General features: G+C 42.7%; 1 protein-coding gene across 3 annotated transcripts in view; it reads right to left on the bottom strand.

The window, feature by feature from the left end:
- LOC119852235 (palmitoyltransferase ZDHHC11-like) overlaps nt 1-20,391 on the bottom strand; it is a 91,462-nt gene extending 71,071 nt beyond the window's left edge. Inside the window, exon 1 of one of the 3 annotated variants that reach the window (XM_038393360.2) lies at nt 20,252-20,391. In XM_038393360.2, coding sequence (XP_038249288.1) covers nt 20,252-20,287 — 36 coding nt within the window. In that variant the 5' untranslated portion in view covers nt 20,288-20,391. Of the gene's footprint in view, nt 1-4,010; nt 4,785-20,251 lie in introns of those variants that run through there. The other 2 variants (XM_043508554.1, XM_038393359.2) reach the window with 2 other exon arrangements.
- Nucleotides 20,392-20,673: the final 282 nt, after the last annotated feature.

The following is a 20,673-nucleotide window of genomic DNA, read 5'->3' as shown; positions in this document are numbered from 1 at the left end:
CATGACCTTCTCATAAACAAACTAGGGAAATGCAACCTAGATGGAGCTACTATAAGGTGGGTGCAAAACTGGTTGGAAAATCGTTCCCAGAGAGTAATCATCAGTGGTTGAGAGTCATGCTGGAAGGGCATAATGAGTGGGGACCCACAGAGATCAGTTCTGGGTCCAGTTCTGTTCAATATCTTCATCAATTATTTAGATAATAGTTTAGAGAGTACACTTATAAAGTTTGCAGATGATACCAAGCTGGGAGGGGTTGCAAATGCTTTGGAGGATAAGATTAAAATTCAAAATGATCTGGACAAATGCTTCCCGCAGCTCCCATTTGCCAGGAACAGCGAACTGCGGCCACTGGGAGCTGCGAGCAGCCGTATCTGCAGACACTCAGGTAAACAAAGTGTCTCGCGGCCTGTCAGGGGCTTACCCTAAACAAGCCGTGAACCAAGTTTGGGAACCCCTGGTCTAGATGGGTGCAGGGGACCTGTCCTATGATTCTATGAAGTCTGGAAGTAGCAGGAATGGGAAGGCACAATCTCAGTTCCTGTCTCTCCCCGTCCTCGTGGCAGAAGGAGAAAGCACTAAGAGATGGCAGCGGCACAGCATGGGGGCCAGGTATCATTCAGTTCTGGCATACACTATTGGGTAGAAGATAGAAAGGTCAGATTTTTACTAGTTTTTGCTGATAGACTAAATATTTCAAAGAGCACAGAGACGAAAAGGAGGGAGGTCTGGCCGTGGATGGCACAGGGTGACCAGATAGCAAGTGTGAAAAATTGGGACACAGGTGGGTGGGGGTTAACAGGTGCCTATATAAAAGACAAAGCCCCAAATATGGGGACTGTCTCTATAAAATATGGTCACCCTAGAATGGCGGGCGGGCGGGAGGGAGGGAAGGAAGAAGGCAGCAGGAAGGGGATCAGAGGTGAAAAATAATGAAGGCAGGGACAAAGGGGCATGGGAAAGGGGAAAAAGAAGGTCACCAGAAGCAAGGGGGCAGATGAGATGGAGCAGTAAGAAATCAAACACACAGTTAAAAGGCACTAGAACGCAGTACAGAAATCAAGTGATGCAGGGAAGTGGGAAATCAGCCTTGTATCTAAATGAGGCAAGTGAATCGTATGAGAATTCAGGGAATGGGAGTGAAGTTGTGTAGTGATGACAGAAGGGAAAAGTCTACAGGCTCTAGAGGTCATGTCTGCTGTTCAGTGGAGTCCCAGCAGCTCTTTGTAAAATCCAGCTCCTGTTGTCTTGGTGTCTGGTGGAGAGTGAGTAGATGGGATCCAGGGGACGTCCCTTCAGCAGCTGCAGACTCAGGGAGCAGAGCAGGGTAGTGTAGCAGTTGGAGGGAACGTGGAGTCTCAACTTATGGACAATATATAGGTCCTCATACTCATGGATGCCCCCTCTTACTCACAGATGTTCTGGTGTAAACTTGTGTTTAAAGTTGTAAACAAGTAATCTCTACCAGAGGCATCAAGCATTATCTCTAAAGAAGACCACAGCCAATCTTCAACTATGAGATATTCACCGGTCACAGATGTGACCAACTGGAAAAAAATGTCCATTATCTTTATGAATATTGTGTGACTCAGTTTCCCTGTTCAATTTTGTATTGCAGCCTGGCTGCATCAAAGAAAGCTCTAAATAGGATGTTACAGAACCTAGTAAGACAGGTAAAACAAACACAGCCTCGTTTGAAGCTGGGTAACAATGGTTAGAATATCAAGTGATGGGAGAATTTACCTCCATGGCTCCATCCAGGTTAGGATATATTACTTTTACCCAGGTAAAGCCTGAGATCAAAAGGCCCTTACCAGTTAAAAAGGTACCTCTGCCAGATAGGATGGGGCTTTTTGGGTGCTCCGAGAGAGGCTGAGCAGGGATGTGCCAATGAAAAGGCTGACAGACAGAGACAAAAAGATTAAGTGGAAATGCAAGCACTGTAAATTGGTTCTCCAAACTCAGAGACAGGAAATAAACCAGACCTACCTGACCTATGGATAAAGGGAATATGCATGTAAAAGCCTCTGTTATTTTACATCTACTTTTCTAAGCACTTTGCAAAACAAATCATACTTGGTTTTGAAGAAGCTGTTTCTGTCTCTCTACAAACGTATGCTGTCACACAGGCTCCCAGAGAGAAACCCTAACCAATAGTTTCAGTCTCATATGGATTATTCTTAAATGGTTTCCTCTCTTTAGTAATTCCCTCCAACCCAGGAGCAAAAGATCAGTCTGTTCAGTTAAATCCACAGTTTACACTAGCAGTTCTCTTTTGTTCCCTTTAAGCAGTAGCCTTATCTCAAAAGCCCCGTTTCCTTATGAGATTTCCCAGCAAACAGTTGTAACTAATATCTAGTTAACTTCAGGCATCTGAAAAAGGCCATTTTATTGCTTCTCCACAGGTTCAATGCTTCATTACCATTACAAGTTGAAGCAAAGGGTTTACGCATATCTGCACATTATTTTATGTGCACACATCCTCTTTTATTGGAGTGGAGAGGTCTATGAATTTTCATAGGTTGTGCCATCAGATCTCTCAAGAAGTTTTAGTCTATAAAATGCTGCCACACCTATAAATGTGACAGGAAACCAAAGCTTGTTAGCCTTGACCAGTTACTGTAGCTGTTTTATCCCTTACCTGGTCATCACGATACCACCTCTTCAAGAATTCTTCTAAAGCAAATAGTGATAGCAAAAGTAGAACACCAAACTGGCACTCCCTGTGCAGTATTCAACTAGTAACACAATTACCGGCATACTTTGAACTTAGTTGATATCAGACTAGTGGACCCAGGAGAAATTCTGCCAGAAATAGACGAACACAGCCATAAGTAACCCGTAAGGTAAAGGCCCCTCTCAAGCCTACAGTAACATTGCCATTCTTTTTCCATTTTGGTCAGGCTTCTTGTTTTCTTTACTTCTATGTAAATACCACCATCTCAGGCAGCCACCATCTTACTTGTAGGTCAATGATGCAGCAGCAGCAGCGCCATGCATAAAATGTTTAATGTCCCCCCAAACCAGTCACTGATGAAAATGCAAGTCATTTGTGAAACGGGGCATTGCGTATCACAGCAAAGTTATTTGGGGAATCCAGAGCACAAGGTGCTCTAGACATGGATCATTATTTTGATTTTCATGTAAAGAAAGAGGCTTTTTTCTTCACTGGGATTTTAAAACATCTTCAATAGTTCTGCAGTGTAAAAAAATGTTTTTGTTGCTTAAAATGTACATGAAAGATACAAGTTTGGCAGACACACTTATATAATTGGATTTTAAGGCACTAATTTTTCTGCTTTATGATTTGTTTTTTCTTAATTGCTGTGGCATAGACTTGAGAGTATTCAAAATGAGACCCTGAAAGTAATCAAGCAAGGCAAATGTACTACCTTGCCATATGATGCACATTTATAATGAACCAAGATACAGTGAAATTCCATTTATAGGTGAAATAGAATAAAAGTCCAAATGTTTAAAAACTATTTCTGACAGGGCACTTTTACAACTAGTCTGATCCCAAAGTTTATTCTGTTGCCAGTTCGGATACATTATGCTAATGGCAATGCAGGTCATCCTCATAGAAATGGCAAATTGGTGAAAGAGCTCCAGCCTCTAACAGCACTCCTTGCCAACTACTGACTGATGTTAATGTGTAGAAATAAGAAAAGGGGTTTCAAGATTTCAAGAAGAGAATAGTAGGAGTACATATACTATTCCTATGTGTGGTCTTTAGAAATGTGTACATGCTACCTGTATTAAAATAATGAGTAATATTCATGCTTATCCTGGAGTTGCAAAGCACTAGAAACTTACTCTGGTCCCCTTGCCTAATTGCTATGTTCTAAATTTTACTCAAGTTTGATTTAATTTTTTTTTTAATTTCCTTTTTACTAAATTACTAAAGATTGGTGGGGGAGAGGGGAAGGTAGGAAAAAGGTTTCCAAGTCCAACTGAAACAAATCTGGGTATACATTACAACAAAATACAACAACAAATATGCAACTTACCCAGTACCAAAATATACAGCAACATTGACAATAATGATCAACAAATCCCAAAGGTTTATAATGATACAACAGGATGCTTTGATATCCTTTTGAGAATCTAGACCTTTGTGGATTGCAAACATTAGAAATGCAGAAAGTAGGTGAACTCATGTCAGATGTTGTCTTTAACAACGAAAAAATTAAAGGAAAACAATCCTCCTCCGCTTTCATTAAGTCTCTGACCTTTGACTAGACTAATTCCAGATTTCAGCCATCAATTATGTCAGATTAAAGGCTTTTCAAAGCACCAAGAGCACTTTCAAATAAGATGAATAGTAACTCCTGTCTTTCTCTGCTCCGTTTTAAAAGAGAAACTCAAGTTCTAAGCTTTTGAGTTGAAGAAAGAGGAAACCACAAGGAGGAAGTGCAAACGGTTCGTGAGAATGGTCACATCTAAGTAAAAGGTTAGCATTTTTAGGAGAAAATTAAAAAAAAAAATTCGATCTTCAATGGCAGCTCTAATACTGTACTTCACACACATTGCTTCAGTTTCTCTTCCCACACACACAGCAAAATCAATGAGAGAGTCACACACTTCGTTGCTTCTGTAGCTGAGTGCATTATACACACCAGGGACACCTCGCATCTTTACATTCCACTTTACAAGATTCCTGGGAGCCACCCTCCTCTCTGTATTTCAGCAACTCCTGAAACCTCCCCTCTAAATCCTCTTCTCACACCAGGGGCTCTGTGTACCCCTCATTCCTCTTACCATACCAGGGATCACGACTGTCTCCCTATCTAGAGGTTCTATGTATCCCCCATTTACCCCTTCTCCCATCCTAGGTGCTCTATGCCCACTCCCCATACTAGGGACTCCATTCTCCCTCAGTATCAGGCGTTCTGTGTGCACCCTATTCCCCCCAATCCCCATTCTTATATTATTACACTGGAAAGTGTCAATGGCTGCCATCCACTAGTTCTCTGAGCTACAGAAATTTACAGAGCTGGCTGAAGCTGCTAGCTCTGCTACACAGATGGAAGGAGGGGTGGGGTGCTGTGTGCCCCTCATTTCCCTATTCTGGTTTTTCAATTTCCCCCAAAATCAACAGGATTCTGCCTGCTGATGCCTAGAACATTTGCTGAAGCTTTGGCTTTGATGGGATGTGGTGTTCAAAAAATTAGCACATTGCATCCACACAGAGAAATATTACTGAGCTGAGTATATGGTCTTGCAAGCTTGGCCAGTAAGTCTTGTGAAAAAGAATTTGAAGTGCTTATAACGTAACATTTTACTCAATATGGATCTATTAATTTTTATTTTTTTTAAATCAGAGACTATGGGGAGTTTAGATTCTTCCCACTCCCAACACTATCCTCTTCTTGGTTTCAGGCAACAGCCCCAATACTTGCTGATGAGTTAACCCTTTCAACTTCCTCAGGGCTGCAGAAGTGGCAACTGCTATAGGCTCCAACGCCTATCACAACCTACTACAACTATCACCCAGGTTTAATGGTGGAACTGGGACAGACATGGAAGATACAGGGAAAGGGCACTACTGAAGGAATCTGCATGTAAGGACCACATTCCCTGGATTCTGCAAAGCTCTGCTCTAAACGGGGCTCACTGCACCATGGGTTGCTTAATGACAGGTTTCAGAGTAGCAGCCGTGTTAGTCTGTATTCGCAAAAAGAAAAGGAGTACTTGTGGCACCTTAGAGACTAACAAATTTATTTGAGCATAAGCTTTCGTGAGCTACAGCTCACCGAATGCATCCGATGAAGTGCCACAAGTACTCCTTTTCTTTATGGACTGCTTAGGCATTTCTGCCTCTAGGCAAAGCCATCAGCCATTCCTCCCATCCACAGAACAATCATGAAATGCTGCAGATGTCACTGCAGTACTGAAGTAGCAACAGCAGCCATGAAATAGCTCCACTGCCCCCAATTACACAATGTATCACACCTCAATAAGACCCCCGTGTATAGGGTGACCAGACAGCAAGTGTGAAAAACTGGGATGGGGGTAATAGGAGCCTATATAAGAAAGACTCAAAAATCGGGACTGTCCCTATAAAAATCGGGACATCTGGTCACCCTACCCGTGTACCAAGTTTGTCAAGTAGGGCTTTGCATCAGGGGAGGGGGAGAGGGTTATAGGAGAGGGTCTGCCTTTATGCTGGTATATTACAGGATATACCTCTTAAAGGGTTCATTTATACCTAATGAAATTAGCAACAGGCAAGTAGCTGTTTATCTGCTACAACACTGTTCTCAAGGCAGTGGGTTTTATTTTACCTGTAGTCCCTTACAGTTGATATGAGTTCAAGAGAAATTAAAAACATTATATGCCTAGCATTCTGATCTTTTACTGGACCAAAATGATTTTTATAACTGTATCTAGTATGGCTCCAACACAATAAATCTCCTCACTTAGTACAGAATTTGGCAATTAAGTACCACCTGTCTCCAAGACTAGTTAAAACAGACTAGAAGACTTACATTTTACATCAGTTCAGGCACATTAATTTTAATTCTTTAATGCCTTGGAATGCATTTGTCACAGTTCTTTAATTTTTGAAAGGAAATAATTTAGATAAAGTGTAGATAGCTTAACAAAATTAATGCAAATAAATGATTTGACCTACCTCATCTCTTTTGGTGGGTAATACATTTTTCTCATAAAGTAAACAAAGTTTATATTTTAGGCATTATATTTAACTGTTCTTACTTCATTGTCAGTGGAAGGGGGGCAGAAACACCTCCAATTTGCTAGAATGCAATGCAGAACACTGGGAAGAAGCCTTGCTTTCTTCTGAAACCACTGTTGCACTATGGATAAGCGATGCATATTATTTATTGGTACATTTCCAAGCACTAGAGCAGAGGTGGGCAAACTACGGCACATCCAGCCTGCAGGACTGTCCTGCCCAGCCCCTGAGCTCCTGGCAGGGGAGTCTAGCCCCCGGCCCCTCCCCCTCTGTCCCTCCTCCCCTGCAGTTGTGCAGCAGTGTGGCTTGCCCACCTCCCAGGCTTTCCAATAAGCCTGTCCTGCCATTCTGAGCGACATGGTAAGGGGGTGGGAGGTGGGGTGTTGGATAAGGGGCAGGAGGTCCCAGGGGGTAGTCAGGGGACGGTTGGATGGGGCGGAGGTTCGGGGGGTGGGCGGTCAGGAGACAGGGAGCATTGGATAGGGGGTGCGGTCCCAGGGGGAGTCATGGGGTCCCAGTAGGGGGCAGTCAGGGGACAGGGAACGGGGGGGGTTGGATAGGGGGTGGGATCCTGGGGGAGGTGGTTAGGGGTGGGGGGGTCCTGGGAGGGGGCAGTCAAGGGACAAGGAGCAGGGGGCGGGAAGTGGGAGGGGGCGGATAGGGGCAGGGGCTAGACTGTTTGCGGAGGCACAGCCTTCTCTATCCAGCCTTCCGTACCGTTTCACAACCCCGATATGGCTCTCGGGCCAAAAAGTTTGCCCACCTCTGCACTGGAGTCTCCACCAAAACTAAGAAAGTTAACAAAACATTACACACTAATTAAGTTTTATATCAATTTTAAATCAAATCAATACTTTTATTAGCTGCCAGTATCTCCAAATTCTCAGCAACCCCCAAGTAAGTTTCAAACAGCTCACCTGTAACCTAGTAACAGGCCATATGCACAGCAAAGGAGTATTTACACTACTAAAAATCCACACTGGAATTTCCCCCACCTTTTTTAAACCTCAGCTTGGTTTTACCTTGGGTAAAACAGAGCAGGAGACATAAAATTTTTTTTTTTTTTGGTGCTTTGGCTTCTGTAGTTTCTGCATCGGAGTGTTGCTCTTTTAAGACTTCTGAAAGCATGCTCGACACCCCGTCCCAATCAGATTTTTGAAGGCACTTCAGACTCTGAAATCTTGGGTCAAATTTTGTAGCTATCTTTAGAAATCTCACATTGGTACCTTTTTTGCATTTTGTCAAATCTGCAGTGAATGTGTTCTTAAAACGAACAACATGTGCAAATTTTTATAAAATTTTTATAGCATTCTCGGACGATGACCCAGCACATGTTGTTCACTTTAAGAACACGTTCACTGCAAATTTGACAAAATGCAAAGATACCAATGTGAAATTTCTAAAGATAGCTACAGCTAGTGTGACCAGAGAGCAAATGAAAAATCAGGACAGGGGTTGGGGGGTAATAGGTACCTATATAAGACAAAGCTCTGAATATCGGGACTGTCCCTATAAAATCTGGACATCTGGTCATCCTAGCTACAGCACTCGACCCAAGATTTAAGAATCTGAAGTGCCTTCCAAAATCTGAGAGGGATGAGGTGTGGAGCTTGCTTTCAGAAATCTTAAAAGAGCAACACTCTGATGTGGTAACTACAGAACCCAGACCACCAAAAAAGAAAAGTAACCTTCTGGTGGTGGCATCTGACTCAGGATGATGATGAAAATGAACATGCGTCAGTCTACACTGCTTTGGATGGTTATCAAGCAGAACCCGTCATCCGCATGGATACATGTCCCCTGGAATGGTGATTGAAGCATGAAGAGACATATAAATCTTTAGTTCATTGGCATGTAAATCTCTTGCGACACTAGCTAAACCAGTGCCATGCAAATGCCTGTTCTCACTTTCAGGTGACACTGAAAACAAGAAGCAGGCAGCATTATCTTCTGCAAATGTAAACAAACTTGTTTGTCTGAGCAATTGGCTGAACAAGAAGTATGACTGATTGGACTTGTAGGTGCTAAAGTTTTACATTGTTTTATTTTTGAATGCAAGGGTTTTTTTGTACATAATTCTACATTTGTTAGTTCAACTTTCATGATAAAGAGATTGCACTACAGTACTTGTATTAGATTGATTGAAAAACACTATTTCTTTTGTTTTTTACAGTGCAAATATTTGTAATAAAAAATAAAGTAAGCACTGCACACTTTGTATTCTGTGTTGTAACTGAAATCAATATATTTGAAAATGTTGAAAATGTCCAAAAATATTTAAATAAATGGTATTCTGTTACTGTTTAACAGTGCAATTAATCACAATTAATTTTTTTTAATCGCTTGACAGCCCTAATTAAAACATAAGACCCGGCCATACTGAGTCAGACCAAAGGTCCATCTAGCCCAATATCCTGTTCTCCAACAGTATTGATGCCAGGTGCCCCAGAGGAAATGAGCAAAACAGGTAATCATCAAGTGATCCATCCCCTGTCACCCATTCCCAGCTTCAAGACTTTTACCTTCATTTTTTTTTTAATTGCTAGACATCACAGGATTGGGAAAATGCAAGAGAAAAAGAGGCATGAACTATATGTCCATTCCTACATAGGAAACAGCTCAAAACTTCATAGTGTTACACATTTTATAGGAACACATACCATGACAGTTAAGATACAAAAGATCTCCATCCCCTACACCACTTCTATCCTCCTCTGATTTTGCTTTCTGTTAGCCCTGTGTCCGATTGAGGTCTCAGTCATGTCTGCCTCAAACAATTTGACTTGTCAGATCATCCTCATCCCTTCACATATTTTAATTTCACTTGCTCCCTTGATGTCTCGGTAATGCTCTGTCCATCCCTCTCCATTAAAGCATGCTTTTTCCCTGTTCTAAAGGAATCCTCACTCCGCCCCACTTCTTTCCAACTTTCACCCTACTGCCCTCATCCCCTTTAAGTCAAAGCTCCTTGAGCAGGCCAGCTATTCCCAGTGTTTTGACTTTACCGTGTTAATCCCTAGTCAATGTGGCTTCTGCCTTCTCCACAGCACAGTCCTCTTTCTTCCCTAGTCTAAGGGACCCTTCTCTATACTTTCCCTCTGTTTCTCTCATAGCATCATGAGAAGCTGCCTGCAGTGACTCCAGAGCATGAGTACCAACTTCAGGGCAGACTTAAGAAGCAGGACACAAAGCTCAAATTGGTTTTGAGTTCCATACTTAGATTTCACCAACCAATGGTCAAATCTAAACTCCTGAGGCACTGCAACAGCCTTAGCATGGAGTCACAGACAGTCCAATCTGCCTTGACAACGAGGTAAGGTTACCTTTGAGATAGACAGTCCCTAACACTAAGAATCACAACAATATTCAGGTTACTCCCAGTCCCGAAGGACCAGTCACTTACCCCAAATCAATTGCACCTTCGATCTTGCACCAAAACTACGCTTGTAGCCAATTCTATAATAAACTATATTAAAAGAGTTATTAAACAGGAAAAGAACATAAGAACAGCCATCCTGGGTCAGACCAAAGGTCCATCCAGAGAGTTATTTACAAAGTTAAAGCAGGTAAAGATACACACACTAATGAGTTACAATCTTAAGGTTCAAAAAGTAATACACGTTTCTGTAACAAGCAAGCTCTTGGGGATCTCTTGCATATGCCTAGTAACTTGGCCCACTAGAGTCCAAGCAGCATTGAAAGCCAGTTCCTTCTTGTTAGGGGATTTTTATTCCCCTCCTCCCTTTTGCGCGGAGCTGTAAACTCAGTTAATGGGAGGAACCCATTTGCATGACTCATCTTGGGGGGGGGGGGGAACAGGAGTGCAGAGCAACAAAGTATTTTATACTGTTTAACATTCCACCACAGTCTGTCTGGTGTCAATGGGTCTTTCCTGTTGGACAGAATGTAACACCTTCTGTTGCAGAGGGACTTTTCACACTAATTAATGTCTCTCTCTCTCCTGTCTGGTGAGCTACATAGTCACAGAGGCTCACCATACAACCATTAAAATATTACCTTACAGCAGGGTGGATTTGATTTCAATCAGGATTTAAATCACTATTCAGGAAGACTCGATTTAATCATGGATTTCTACATAAAAGTGCATTCTTGTTGGTTATTATAACCTTATTACATATTCTTCACAATTCAGAGAGAGATGTAGGTTCCATTTTTAGAAGGTACACACTATACATTTTTAAGTGATTTATTTTGAAAACTTTTCAGATTAGTTTTACAGCTATATCAGAAAATGAATGATTGTTTGGTTATTTCATTTACCAAAGGTAACTGAAGCAGATATTTATGAAGTCATATCCCTAATCATTTTTGTTACCTTTCTCTGTACTTTTTTCCAACTCTAATATACTTTTTTGAGATGGGGCAACCATCCAATATTAAAAAGTTAAAATAAACTCCATTTTTGCTGCCTGATCATGTCACATTTCCTCCTGTCTCTTTCCACAGGAATTCCAGTTTTCTAGTCCCAACTGAAGGTTCTGAACAGCTCTCCGCTTGCCCCAGCCTACTCTTCTTGCTCACTTTGTCATCTTCTCATGCTGCTGCCTACCTTGGAATGACATTCCTCTTCCTGTGGACCAGGCTCCTCATCCTTCTAATTCAAACTCACTTCTATACTCACTTCTTCCACATTACCCTCCACTGTTAACTTTGTACTACCTAGGGTTGCCACCTTTCTAATTGCAGATAACCGGACCCCCCCCCAGGCTCCACCAACATTGCATGCTCTTCCCTCCTCCCACCCCCATCACTTGCTGGATCCTCTCAAGGAGCCTGCCTGCAGGTAGGAGGAGGCCCTGGCTAAGCAGGGGCTGGCATGGGTTAATGACCCTGCCCTCGGTAACCGGACTTTTGGTTTGGGTGACATTTAGGGTTGCCAGGTCCCCTTTTTGACTGGACTTTTTGGTCAAAAACCAGGCACCTGGCAACCCTAAATGACACCCGGACACAGAAGCCAAAAATTGACTGTCTGGGTAAAACCCAGACAGTTGGCAACCCTACTATTACCCCTAGGATTTAGATGAATGTTTGTGGGGAATAAGTTATAATATTGCTTTACCAACAAGCAAACACTAAACAAAAGATTTGAGACAGTGCTAATTACAACCATCATGATCCTGCATACAGGCAAGCTTACTACAGTGTGTCTATTCAAGAAATTAATGCTCAAGATATTTTCAAGAGAAAGTGGGTGAGTTAATATCTTTTATTGGGCCAAGTTCTGTTGGAGAGAGAGAGACAAGCTTAGACAGAGCTCTTCTTCAGGTCTGGGAAATGTACTCAGTTTCATATCTAAATACAAGATGGAACAGGTTGTTTAGCATAAGTAGTTAACACATATTTCAAAGAGGACTATTCAAGGTGAAGTGGCCAGTTAACACCCCTCCAGTCATTGGGGGGAAAGTTGTGATGGTGGAGGCTGCAGGGGATAGTGGGTTACAGACTGTTGTAATAAGCCATAAAAGCAATAAAAATAAGATATTACCTCACCCACCTTGTCTCTCTAATATCCTGGGACCAACAAAGTGACAACAACACTGCGTATAAGATATTTACAATCATTTGTTTGTTCACTAGTTACATCTGTAGTTCAGCATTGATCTATCTCAAGAAGGTAGGGTCTCTTAGAACATAAACAGCAATTTAGGTAAGGCAGCTCCAATCATTTCTCGTAAGAAGTCAGACAACTAGAAAGCAAAGTTCCTAGCCAGGCTGGACTGCGGTTCCAATGAAAGGACTTGAACTCCAGTCTGAGTCTGCAGGACTAGGACTAGAAAAGAGAAAGTAACATTTACATTCTGAGCAAATTAGAACTTATTGAGACAATATTAAGGGAACTCAAGGCTGCCATTTTTGCAGTTACTTTTCAGAGCAGAGGTACACATTAAGGTACCACAAGTATGATTATTTCAGAACAGCATCAGTTTTTTGAACCCCCTTGAAATCTTTCATTAAATGTTGCTAGTGTCCATATTGCATATTTGCTTCTCTAATGATCTCAGCTAGAATGTCTGAGCTTCTCCTTTTGAGCAGAATTGTCATTCAGCACAGCGCTAGTAGAATAACTCCTGATAAGGCATGTGGTGGAAGTACAGCTTTTAGTCCAAACTAAATTCTGCAAGGGGCATATTGTGAAACTGAAAACATGTACAGTAACTCCTCACTTAAGGTCGTCACGTCACTGATCAATTACAGAACGTGCTCATTTAAAGTTGTACAATGCTCCCTTGTCATGTCGTTTGGCAGTTGCCTTCTTTGTCCACTGCTTGCAGAAAGAGCAGCCTGTTGGTGCTAGCTGGTGGGGGCTTGGAACCAGGGCTGACCAGCAGCCCCTCATCAGTTCCCCTAAGTTCCCTGTGTGGCAACTGCCCAGCAGGCTATCAATTGCCAGGCAGTTCAGCTGTCCCTCTCCCCCCCCCCCCCAACTGCCATGTGCTGCTCCTGCCCTCTGCCTTGGAGCTTCTCCCCAGAGACTCCTGCTTGCTGTACAGGGGGTGAGGGGGAATGTTGGATCATATTAAAGTAGTTCTGTATTAAAATCACAAATGAGTTTGATTCCACATAGTTTAAATTCCAGGGTATTATTAATTAAGAGGTCTCTTGGTTTTTGGTACTGTTTCTCTCCCTCTTTGTGTGAAACTTGCAAGCTGCTAATTGTGTTAATACAGTCTAAGACAGAGTCTGTTCTCAAAGCAATTCTTTGTAACAACAACTACTCACACAGAGAGAGACTCAAAGCAATACTCTCTAACAACAGAAACAGCACCCAGAGACTCCCCGCCCTTTTGTTGTATTCATCTTGCTTTGTTAACAATTGTCATTAAAATAGAGATAGAGGATGTATGTGGATGGATGCTTGCTGTGGATAATAACTGAATGATCAGGGAGGTGCCAGCCTAAGAATCCAGTGTCCATCGGCTGAAGAAGGCGTCAAGTGTAAATAACCAGAGGGAACCCCCGCCCCCGGAGGGCAGACTGGAATCCACTCAAAAGCCTCAAGAATGAGAGAACCAAAGAACAAGATAATATCTGGCAGCACAGAGCCGTCGGGAATGTGCCATCTGCTGACTGATTCAGCAACAGCATGATGAAGCAATTCCCACAGACTGGCATAGGAAGAAATTCCTATAAAAATGAACTCTAGAAAGTGAGAACTTTGAGGTCTGATTCCCCAAACCAACTTCCAGGAGCATCAGATGAGCATCTGACAAGGCCCTGCTCCCTCCTCATGTCCAGGCCACCTGGCCAATGGTGTGGCATGAGCAACTCTAAGGCTGGTTACTATGATAACAACCTTGCAGAACCTGTGTGTGTATATGAATGAATGTGTGAATAAATATGAAATTGAATGGAATGTTATAGCTATAACTAACTGCTTACTATGATTTTTTCTGTATTCACAATAAATGTGGCATTTTGCCTTTTCCCCTTTAATAAGATCCTGCTGGTTTTTATTTTATTGGTATAACAGGAAGAGGGATGCTGATGTCAGGGTGTCCCCCCCCCGTACCCCATCTCCACAGAGTGGGGGGGGGGGGGAGACAGGACAGGGCTCAGGATAGAGGAAGCTTGCTGGCAGCACATGCTGCCTCAATTTGCTGATTTACTTAAAAAGGCAATGTACTTAAAGCAGCGTCAGCATTCTTAAAGGGGCAATGTGTAAAGGGGGCAATGCACATCTTTCTCTCTCTCACACACACACACACACACACACGCAGTCCCTGCTCTAGCACTTTGGAAAATGGAGGGAGTGGTGCGCTCCAGTGGGATAGTATGGGTTCATCATCACATTCAGTTTCCACAGGGAATGTTTGCATGCACTGCCATGCTGTGTCTCCTCCCTCCGTTCATGCTGCCTTGTAGAGTGTGAGGCTACATTAACAACTTTGAGAGCTCAGCCGAGTGCTAGTTCATCATTTAGCAGTAAGGCATTCCCTGGGAAATATCCCACCCTCTGACTCCACCACTTCAATCAAGCTTCACAATCATCATTGCTGTGTACAGTATTAAATTGTTTGTTTAAAACTTATATTGTGTGTATATGCGCGCACGTGTGTGTGTGTGTATAGTCTTTTGTCTGGCAAAAAAGTTTTTCCTGGAACCTAACCCTCCCTCCCATTTACATTAATTCTTATGGGGAAATTGGATTCGCTTAACATCGTTTCGCTTAAAGTAGCATTTTTCAGGAACATAACTACAACGTTAAGCGAGGAGTTACTGTACCATTTTTCTACTAAGTTTTAACACAAGGCTAAAGTGTCATAGAAAATTAAACAGCATTCAATCTCTAGACCATAATTTCACAAAATATATTTCCTAAAATAGGCGTACATTGTATGTCAAAGTTTGGGAGGCTTTCTGCAGCAGTCTAAGTTTTCAGAGATGTTTCTCTAGATGTCTGAAATGGTTTCTTTATGGACCTATGCCAGTGCAGAAATGTTATGGTGGAGCCCCTTCCATCTCCAGTAATGCATCTTCGTAAGTGGGTGTGGGCACTCACAGGCACAGGGCCCAGCTACACTGCACATGTGCCAGCCGGGAGTTCCCCTCCAATAGGAATTTTTTGCTGACAGCGTGCAGCTTGGTTACAGCCCCTCTGTACCATCTGCTTTGTGAATTTGGCCCAATATCTTTTCCATTTGTACCCAAAAATCAGAACTTAAGTTGTATTTAAAATTCAAAAAGTGATCCCTCCAAAAAAGCAGGCTCACTTCCCTTGCTCATCCAGCATTAGACATTTCTAAACCTAAACTAAGGGTATGTCTACACTTGCTGGTAGATCGGCACTGCTGCAATCGATGTAGTGTGTGTCAATTTAGCAGGTCTGGTGAAGACACACTAAATTGATGGGAGAGCACTCTCCCATCAATTTTTGTACTCTACCACCTGGAGAAGACATTCTCCCATCGACACAGTGCAGTGTAGCAACCGCGGTAAGTAGATCTGACTATGTCAACTTCAATTACTGAAGTTGGGAAAGTTAGATCAATTTACCGCGGTAGTGTAGACCAGCCTTAAGAATTGCTATTCTAGAAAGCAGATTGACAAAAAAAAAAAAAAGATGTGCACATAGATAATTCTAAGTAACAGATTTAATTTGCCTAATTTCTTGGTGGCAGAGAAAAGACTATAAGACTCTCCCCCTGCCTTTCAGTGTATCAGCATCAAAACTAAAAAACTTTCGGGAGTGGGGGGGAAAGAAGATGGGTGAGGAGGGGAAACAACTGTGTAATGAGGATTCCAAAAAAAGCTTTTAAACCTAATTGCTAGCAATAATTTATATTTCTTTTCTGAAAAGAATGATACAGACATTTACATGTCCATCAACACACTGAACTTCAGGAGTTATTATTCCTGGTAATTGCACAAAAATCTGTCAAAAATCAGGCAGTCTAGAAGGATCACATTTACTATAAAAGTTATTATGAAACTATGACAAAGTATTCATTGTTCACATTTGCTATCACCAATACTTATTGTTATCTATTAAGTTATTACCCTTAATTTTACAAGAGCTATTTCTCATGTTTTCTTCTGAGGAAAAAAAACAAGCAAAAAAAAAATGGCATCCAGGTTACTAAAAAAAGTCTAAATCCAAACTTTGAATTATATAACATGCTGGTAGGATACTGTAAATTCTTCAGGAAGCAAATGGACATCACTACAGATAGAGTTTTACAAACAGAACACATAGTTTTGCCAGCTCACTAAAGCTTACACATCAGTTCTACAACTTAATGAGAGTGCAATAGGCGTTTGCCAAGTATGGAGTGATGGTAATTAACAAAGCTACATAAAAGGAATTAAAGTAAGTCTGTTATCCTACTCAAACTGAGAGAGTTTAGAGAGAATCCCTGAGAGTAGTCATCCTCCCTGAACAGCCAACCAAGTCTCCAACAGTGAAAAAGAAAATATCACCAAGTGTTTGACACAGAAAAAGGGTGGGGGTGGGGAGAGGGTGGCAGATGGAATGGAAAAAAAAATGTTTTTCAAAAACCACAGCACATTTGCAATGAAGTCTAGATACAAAACTTCTAAAGGACAATGTATACATAACCTAATTCAAAATAAAGGTAGTTATGAGCTCCCTAACAAAGTACTCCCCCTTAATTTTCGTGAAAGTATGTAGGTGTCCTTTGAATGGTAGAGTGTCTACATTTAGGTGACTTACTTATTCAGTGTTAACAAACAGCATCTGAAGAAAAGTAGGCTAGGGATCTGCTGTGTGCATTAGCCATCAAACGTTCTACAAGAATTAGTTTTGATCTGGTGAAATTTGAGGGATTGAGGACTGCCATAAAAAAAAAAAAAAAAAGGTGTGTCCAACAACATTACAGGACAATATTAACTGAATTTAAACAAAACCTGAAGTGCTTCCAATCAAGTTTACCAAGCCACATCATCTTCCTCAAAACGTTGCCTTTTTACAGTTAAAAAAAAAAAGTTAGCTTGTCTAATTAGCAGAACAAGTGTGAAAGAGAAATGCCACCCCAATTTTTTTCTTAAAGTCATGCTCTGAATGTGTAGTTTCTGGATCATTGTAATTTTATTTATTTATTTATTTGTGTTTCTTCCCACCCCCAACCCCAATTACATACCAATATTTTGACTGGGTAGAAGAAACAAAAACATGCCTTGTCCTCTGGTTCAAGCCTACTGAAGACAGAGAAAGGATGATCTGCTGGTTAAAGCATTGGACTGCGACTCACACCGTTAAGCAACTGCCGGTGAGATCCTGGGCAAGTCATGAGCAGTGTGCAGTCATGGTATGCTGTTGATCTGCATAGGGACTCTTTTTGATGACCAGAATAAATTATTATATGGAAAAAATATTATTTTTTTTTAGCAAGCCAAAACAACAGCAGATATATAAATAAAATCGCTTATGGTCACGTCTTTCACTGCGCCTGTGATTGGCAGATCAGTGGCAACAAGCTATAGCGAAATCTGCCTACATACTTTTATAATGGATCCGGCTTACTGGCAGTCAGTCCTTAGAGAACGAATATGAAAGACTTCCTGTTTGTTGCTTAGAATACTGGATTGATGCTATTAAATATGATATTATGCTATTAATATGTAACTGTGCTCTTGTTGCTAGTATTATCTCTGAAAGTTCCTCAGTTACTAAAGAACTGCTTCAAATAAATCTCTCATTGGCATATCATTCTTTAAGATGGTAGAGATTTTTTTTAAAAAAAGTGAGATATCTTGACCCACATTGCTCAGATTAAAAAGCAAACATAAATAAGAATGATTAATTTGATCCTCGAAGTCTATTGTATTAAATTATGGCTAGAAGTAGCCATATTAGATTGTTAGTCTATTATCTGTTATATCTTTACAAGAACTTTTAGTATTTTGAGAACTTTTGGAAGAAAACTAGAACTTTCATGCATGTACAGCAGTTCAGTCTTTTGCTCCTCCTCTTTAGCTCAAATTTAATTTTGTATGTACTGGGCAACATATATTCCAGCCAGGCCAAAGGGAGCTAGATTATCACTGTCTAACATAGCCTGGTCGTGTCAAAATAAAAAAGTACCAACACTGTCTTTAAAAACAAAAACAAAACCCTGATCAACACTATGGATATTTCCCCCCTAAAAAAACAAGACAAAAAACACATCTCAAATTGGTTAGAGGGGCAATATAGAAAAAGCTTCAACAGTCAAAAACATTTTTATAACAAGTTTTGTTAAAGTTTTTTCAGGAAGTTTAACTGAAATAGTTAAAAGAGCAGCTCTTGCCTATACCGTAGCTCCAACCAATTTTAAAACTGGACTGAATTTTTGGGAAGATTATGCTAGTGCAGTACAGACATGGCCTCATGAGACTGATTTTGTGAATGCGCCCATGTGCAAAAATTTGGATACAAATTTGAGATTCTGTGATCTGCCTCTCGATTCTCCACAGTATGTTTAAATTCAAATACATTTGACCTGTAAACACAGACACATATTCTTGTCAAGGTTTGGAGACATTTTTATAATAGTTGAGCAGAGAAGCGTCACAGCAAATTAGAAACATCACTCAAATGTATCAATTGCTGTGTAGTTTAAAGTATAAAAATATAGTTCTCAGCAAAAACACAGAATACCATAATCTGAGTCAGATTAAGCAGCCACTCTCAGAGCTTTTAGAAGTTTCACTTAATGAAAATAAAGTTTCCTCTTACTCTAACACACAAGCCTATTTCCTCTAGAGAAATAGATTTTCCATCAGGTCAAGATTACAAGGTGGTCAAATTGAGTGGTACCAGTTTAAATCATGAGAGTAGATTTTTCCCCCACAGTAATTCTGTGTGGCTCAAATAAATTTGTTAGTCTCTAAGGTGCCACAAGTACTCCTTTTCTTTTTTTTTGCAAATACAGACTAACACGGCTGCTACTCTGAAACCCCTGTTACAGTGTGATTATCCCAAGAGTGGAATAGTTGGCAGAACTGCTGGAAAGGAGAGGGCAACTCGCATCAGTGTTATTAGTTCCTCACTTTCACATCTGAAGACTTTAACTGGGAAGTGTAAGATACAATGGCCATGAACAGCAGGCAATGGAAATTAAACCTAACCCCTCCTTCAAGGAAACCATGATTTGACAATTGAGCCATGAACTGAACTGCTTCCATCGGAAAACAAAAAGACAGAGCTAGACTGGAAATGCCTCCAAAAATTGAAAGAAAAGGAGGAAGGCGCCACAAGTACTCTTTTCTTTTTACAGATACAGTCCAACACCGCTGCTCCTCCAAAAGTTGACTGAAGGAAAGTCACTGGAAATGTTTCCAGAACTGCTTGGAGAACCTGGACTTTAATGAGAGGATTGCAAAGAACAGTTGTGCATCAGTTCAGATGTTCTCATAAACAAAATGGTTCTTAATGGACTTTCTGCATGAGAATAGCAAACGTCCCTGTCGCTCCTTTCAGCGCTAACATAGCTGGCTCATATCCAGGTAAACACAAAAACCCCAGTGTAAGCAGCGACAGCGAGCCTGGTTCCACCCGTCCATTCCCCACGAGGCAGCCCCTGGGCAGCCGGCTCCTGAACTCCAGCCCTTTCCCGCTATCAATTAGGCCCAACTCCTGTAAGAAACAGGAGGCGAGCTCCGAACGGGGCCGCCCCAAGGCGTCCGCGGCGTGGCTCCAACTTGCACTTGCAGCGCCAGCCCTCGGGGACCCCCAGCGCCGGGGTGCCGCGGACTTTCCGGGCCCCGCACCGATTTCAAAGGCAGTTTCTCCTCTACCTGACGCAGCCCCAACGGGAAGCAGAGCCCCCGGGGGAGGGGGCTCCAAAGCGTGTCTCTCCCGCCAACACAAGCCAGGCCGATAAAAGCGCTGACCTCACCCACCGTGTCTCGCTGAAGCCCCGAGCCCCAGCCCGCATCCAACACGCGCGAGCGGCCCCGGCAGCGCCCGACCTCCCCCCGTCAGGCGCTGCCCGCCCGCCTCCGCCCCCGGGGCCCGCCGCCTTCCCGCCTCCGCCCCCGGGGCCCGCCGAGCCGGTGCGAGCCTTGCGCCCAACGCCCCCCACGTCCCACCTGCCGGAGACACACCGCGCAGGCCGGGGGAGTCATGCCCGCTGCCGCCCGCCTCAGGGGAGCCGGAGCCTGGGCTGGCCGGGCCAAGTCGGCTGAGTTTCCCTCAAGGCAGCAGCTGCCTTTGCAGTTATGGAAACCGTTTCAACCGCTCTCCCCCGGCCGGGCCGGAGCGTCTCCCGGGTCCTAAGCGCTGCCCTGGGGGAGCCGTGCCCGGCGCTGAGCAAGCCGCGGAGCCGGCAGCACGAGGAGGCGGGGGCGCGCCCAGGCCCCGCGTTCTCGTACAGAAGCCGGGCAGCGGGCCCGCCGCGCCTGTAGGCTGAATGGCCAAGGGCCGGGCAACGTGCCCTCTGCTCACTGGCCCTGGAGCCAGCTTCTGAGTGAAGCCCCTGGGCCCGAACTGCGCTCCTAAGGGTGCTGGACTG

This window comes from Dermochelys coriacea, chromosome 2 (genome assembly GCF_009764565.3).
Source record: "Dermochelys coriacea isolate rDerCor1 chromosome 2, rDerCor1.pri.v4, whole genome shotgun sequence".
In the NCBI taxonomy this organism is placed as follows: Eukaryota; Metazoa; Chordata; order Testudines; family Dermochelyidae; genus Dermochelys; species Dermochelys coriacea.
Note: the sequence above shows the minus strand (reverse complement) of the source record. Positions and strands in the feature narration are given on the sequence as shown.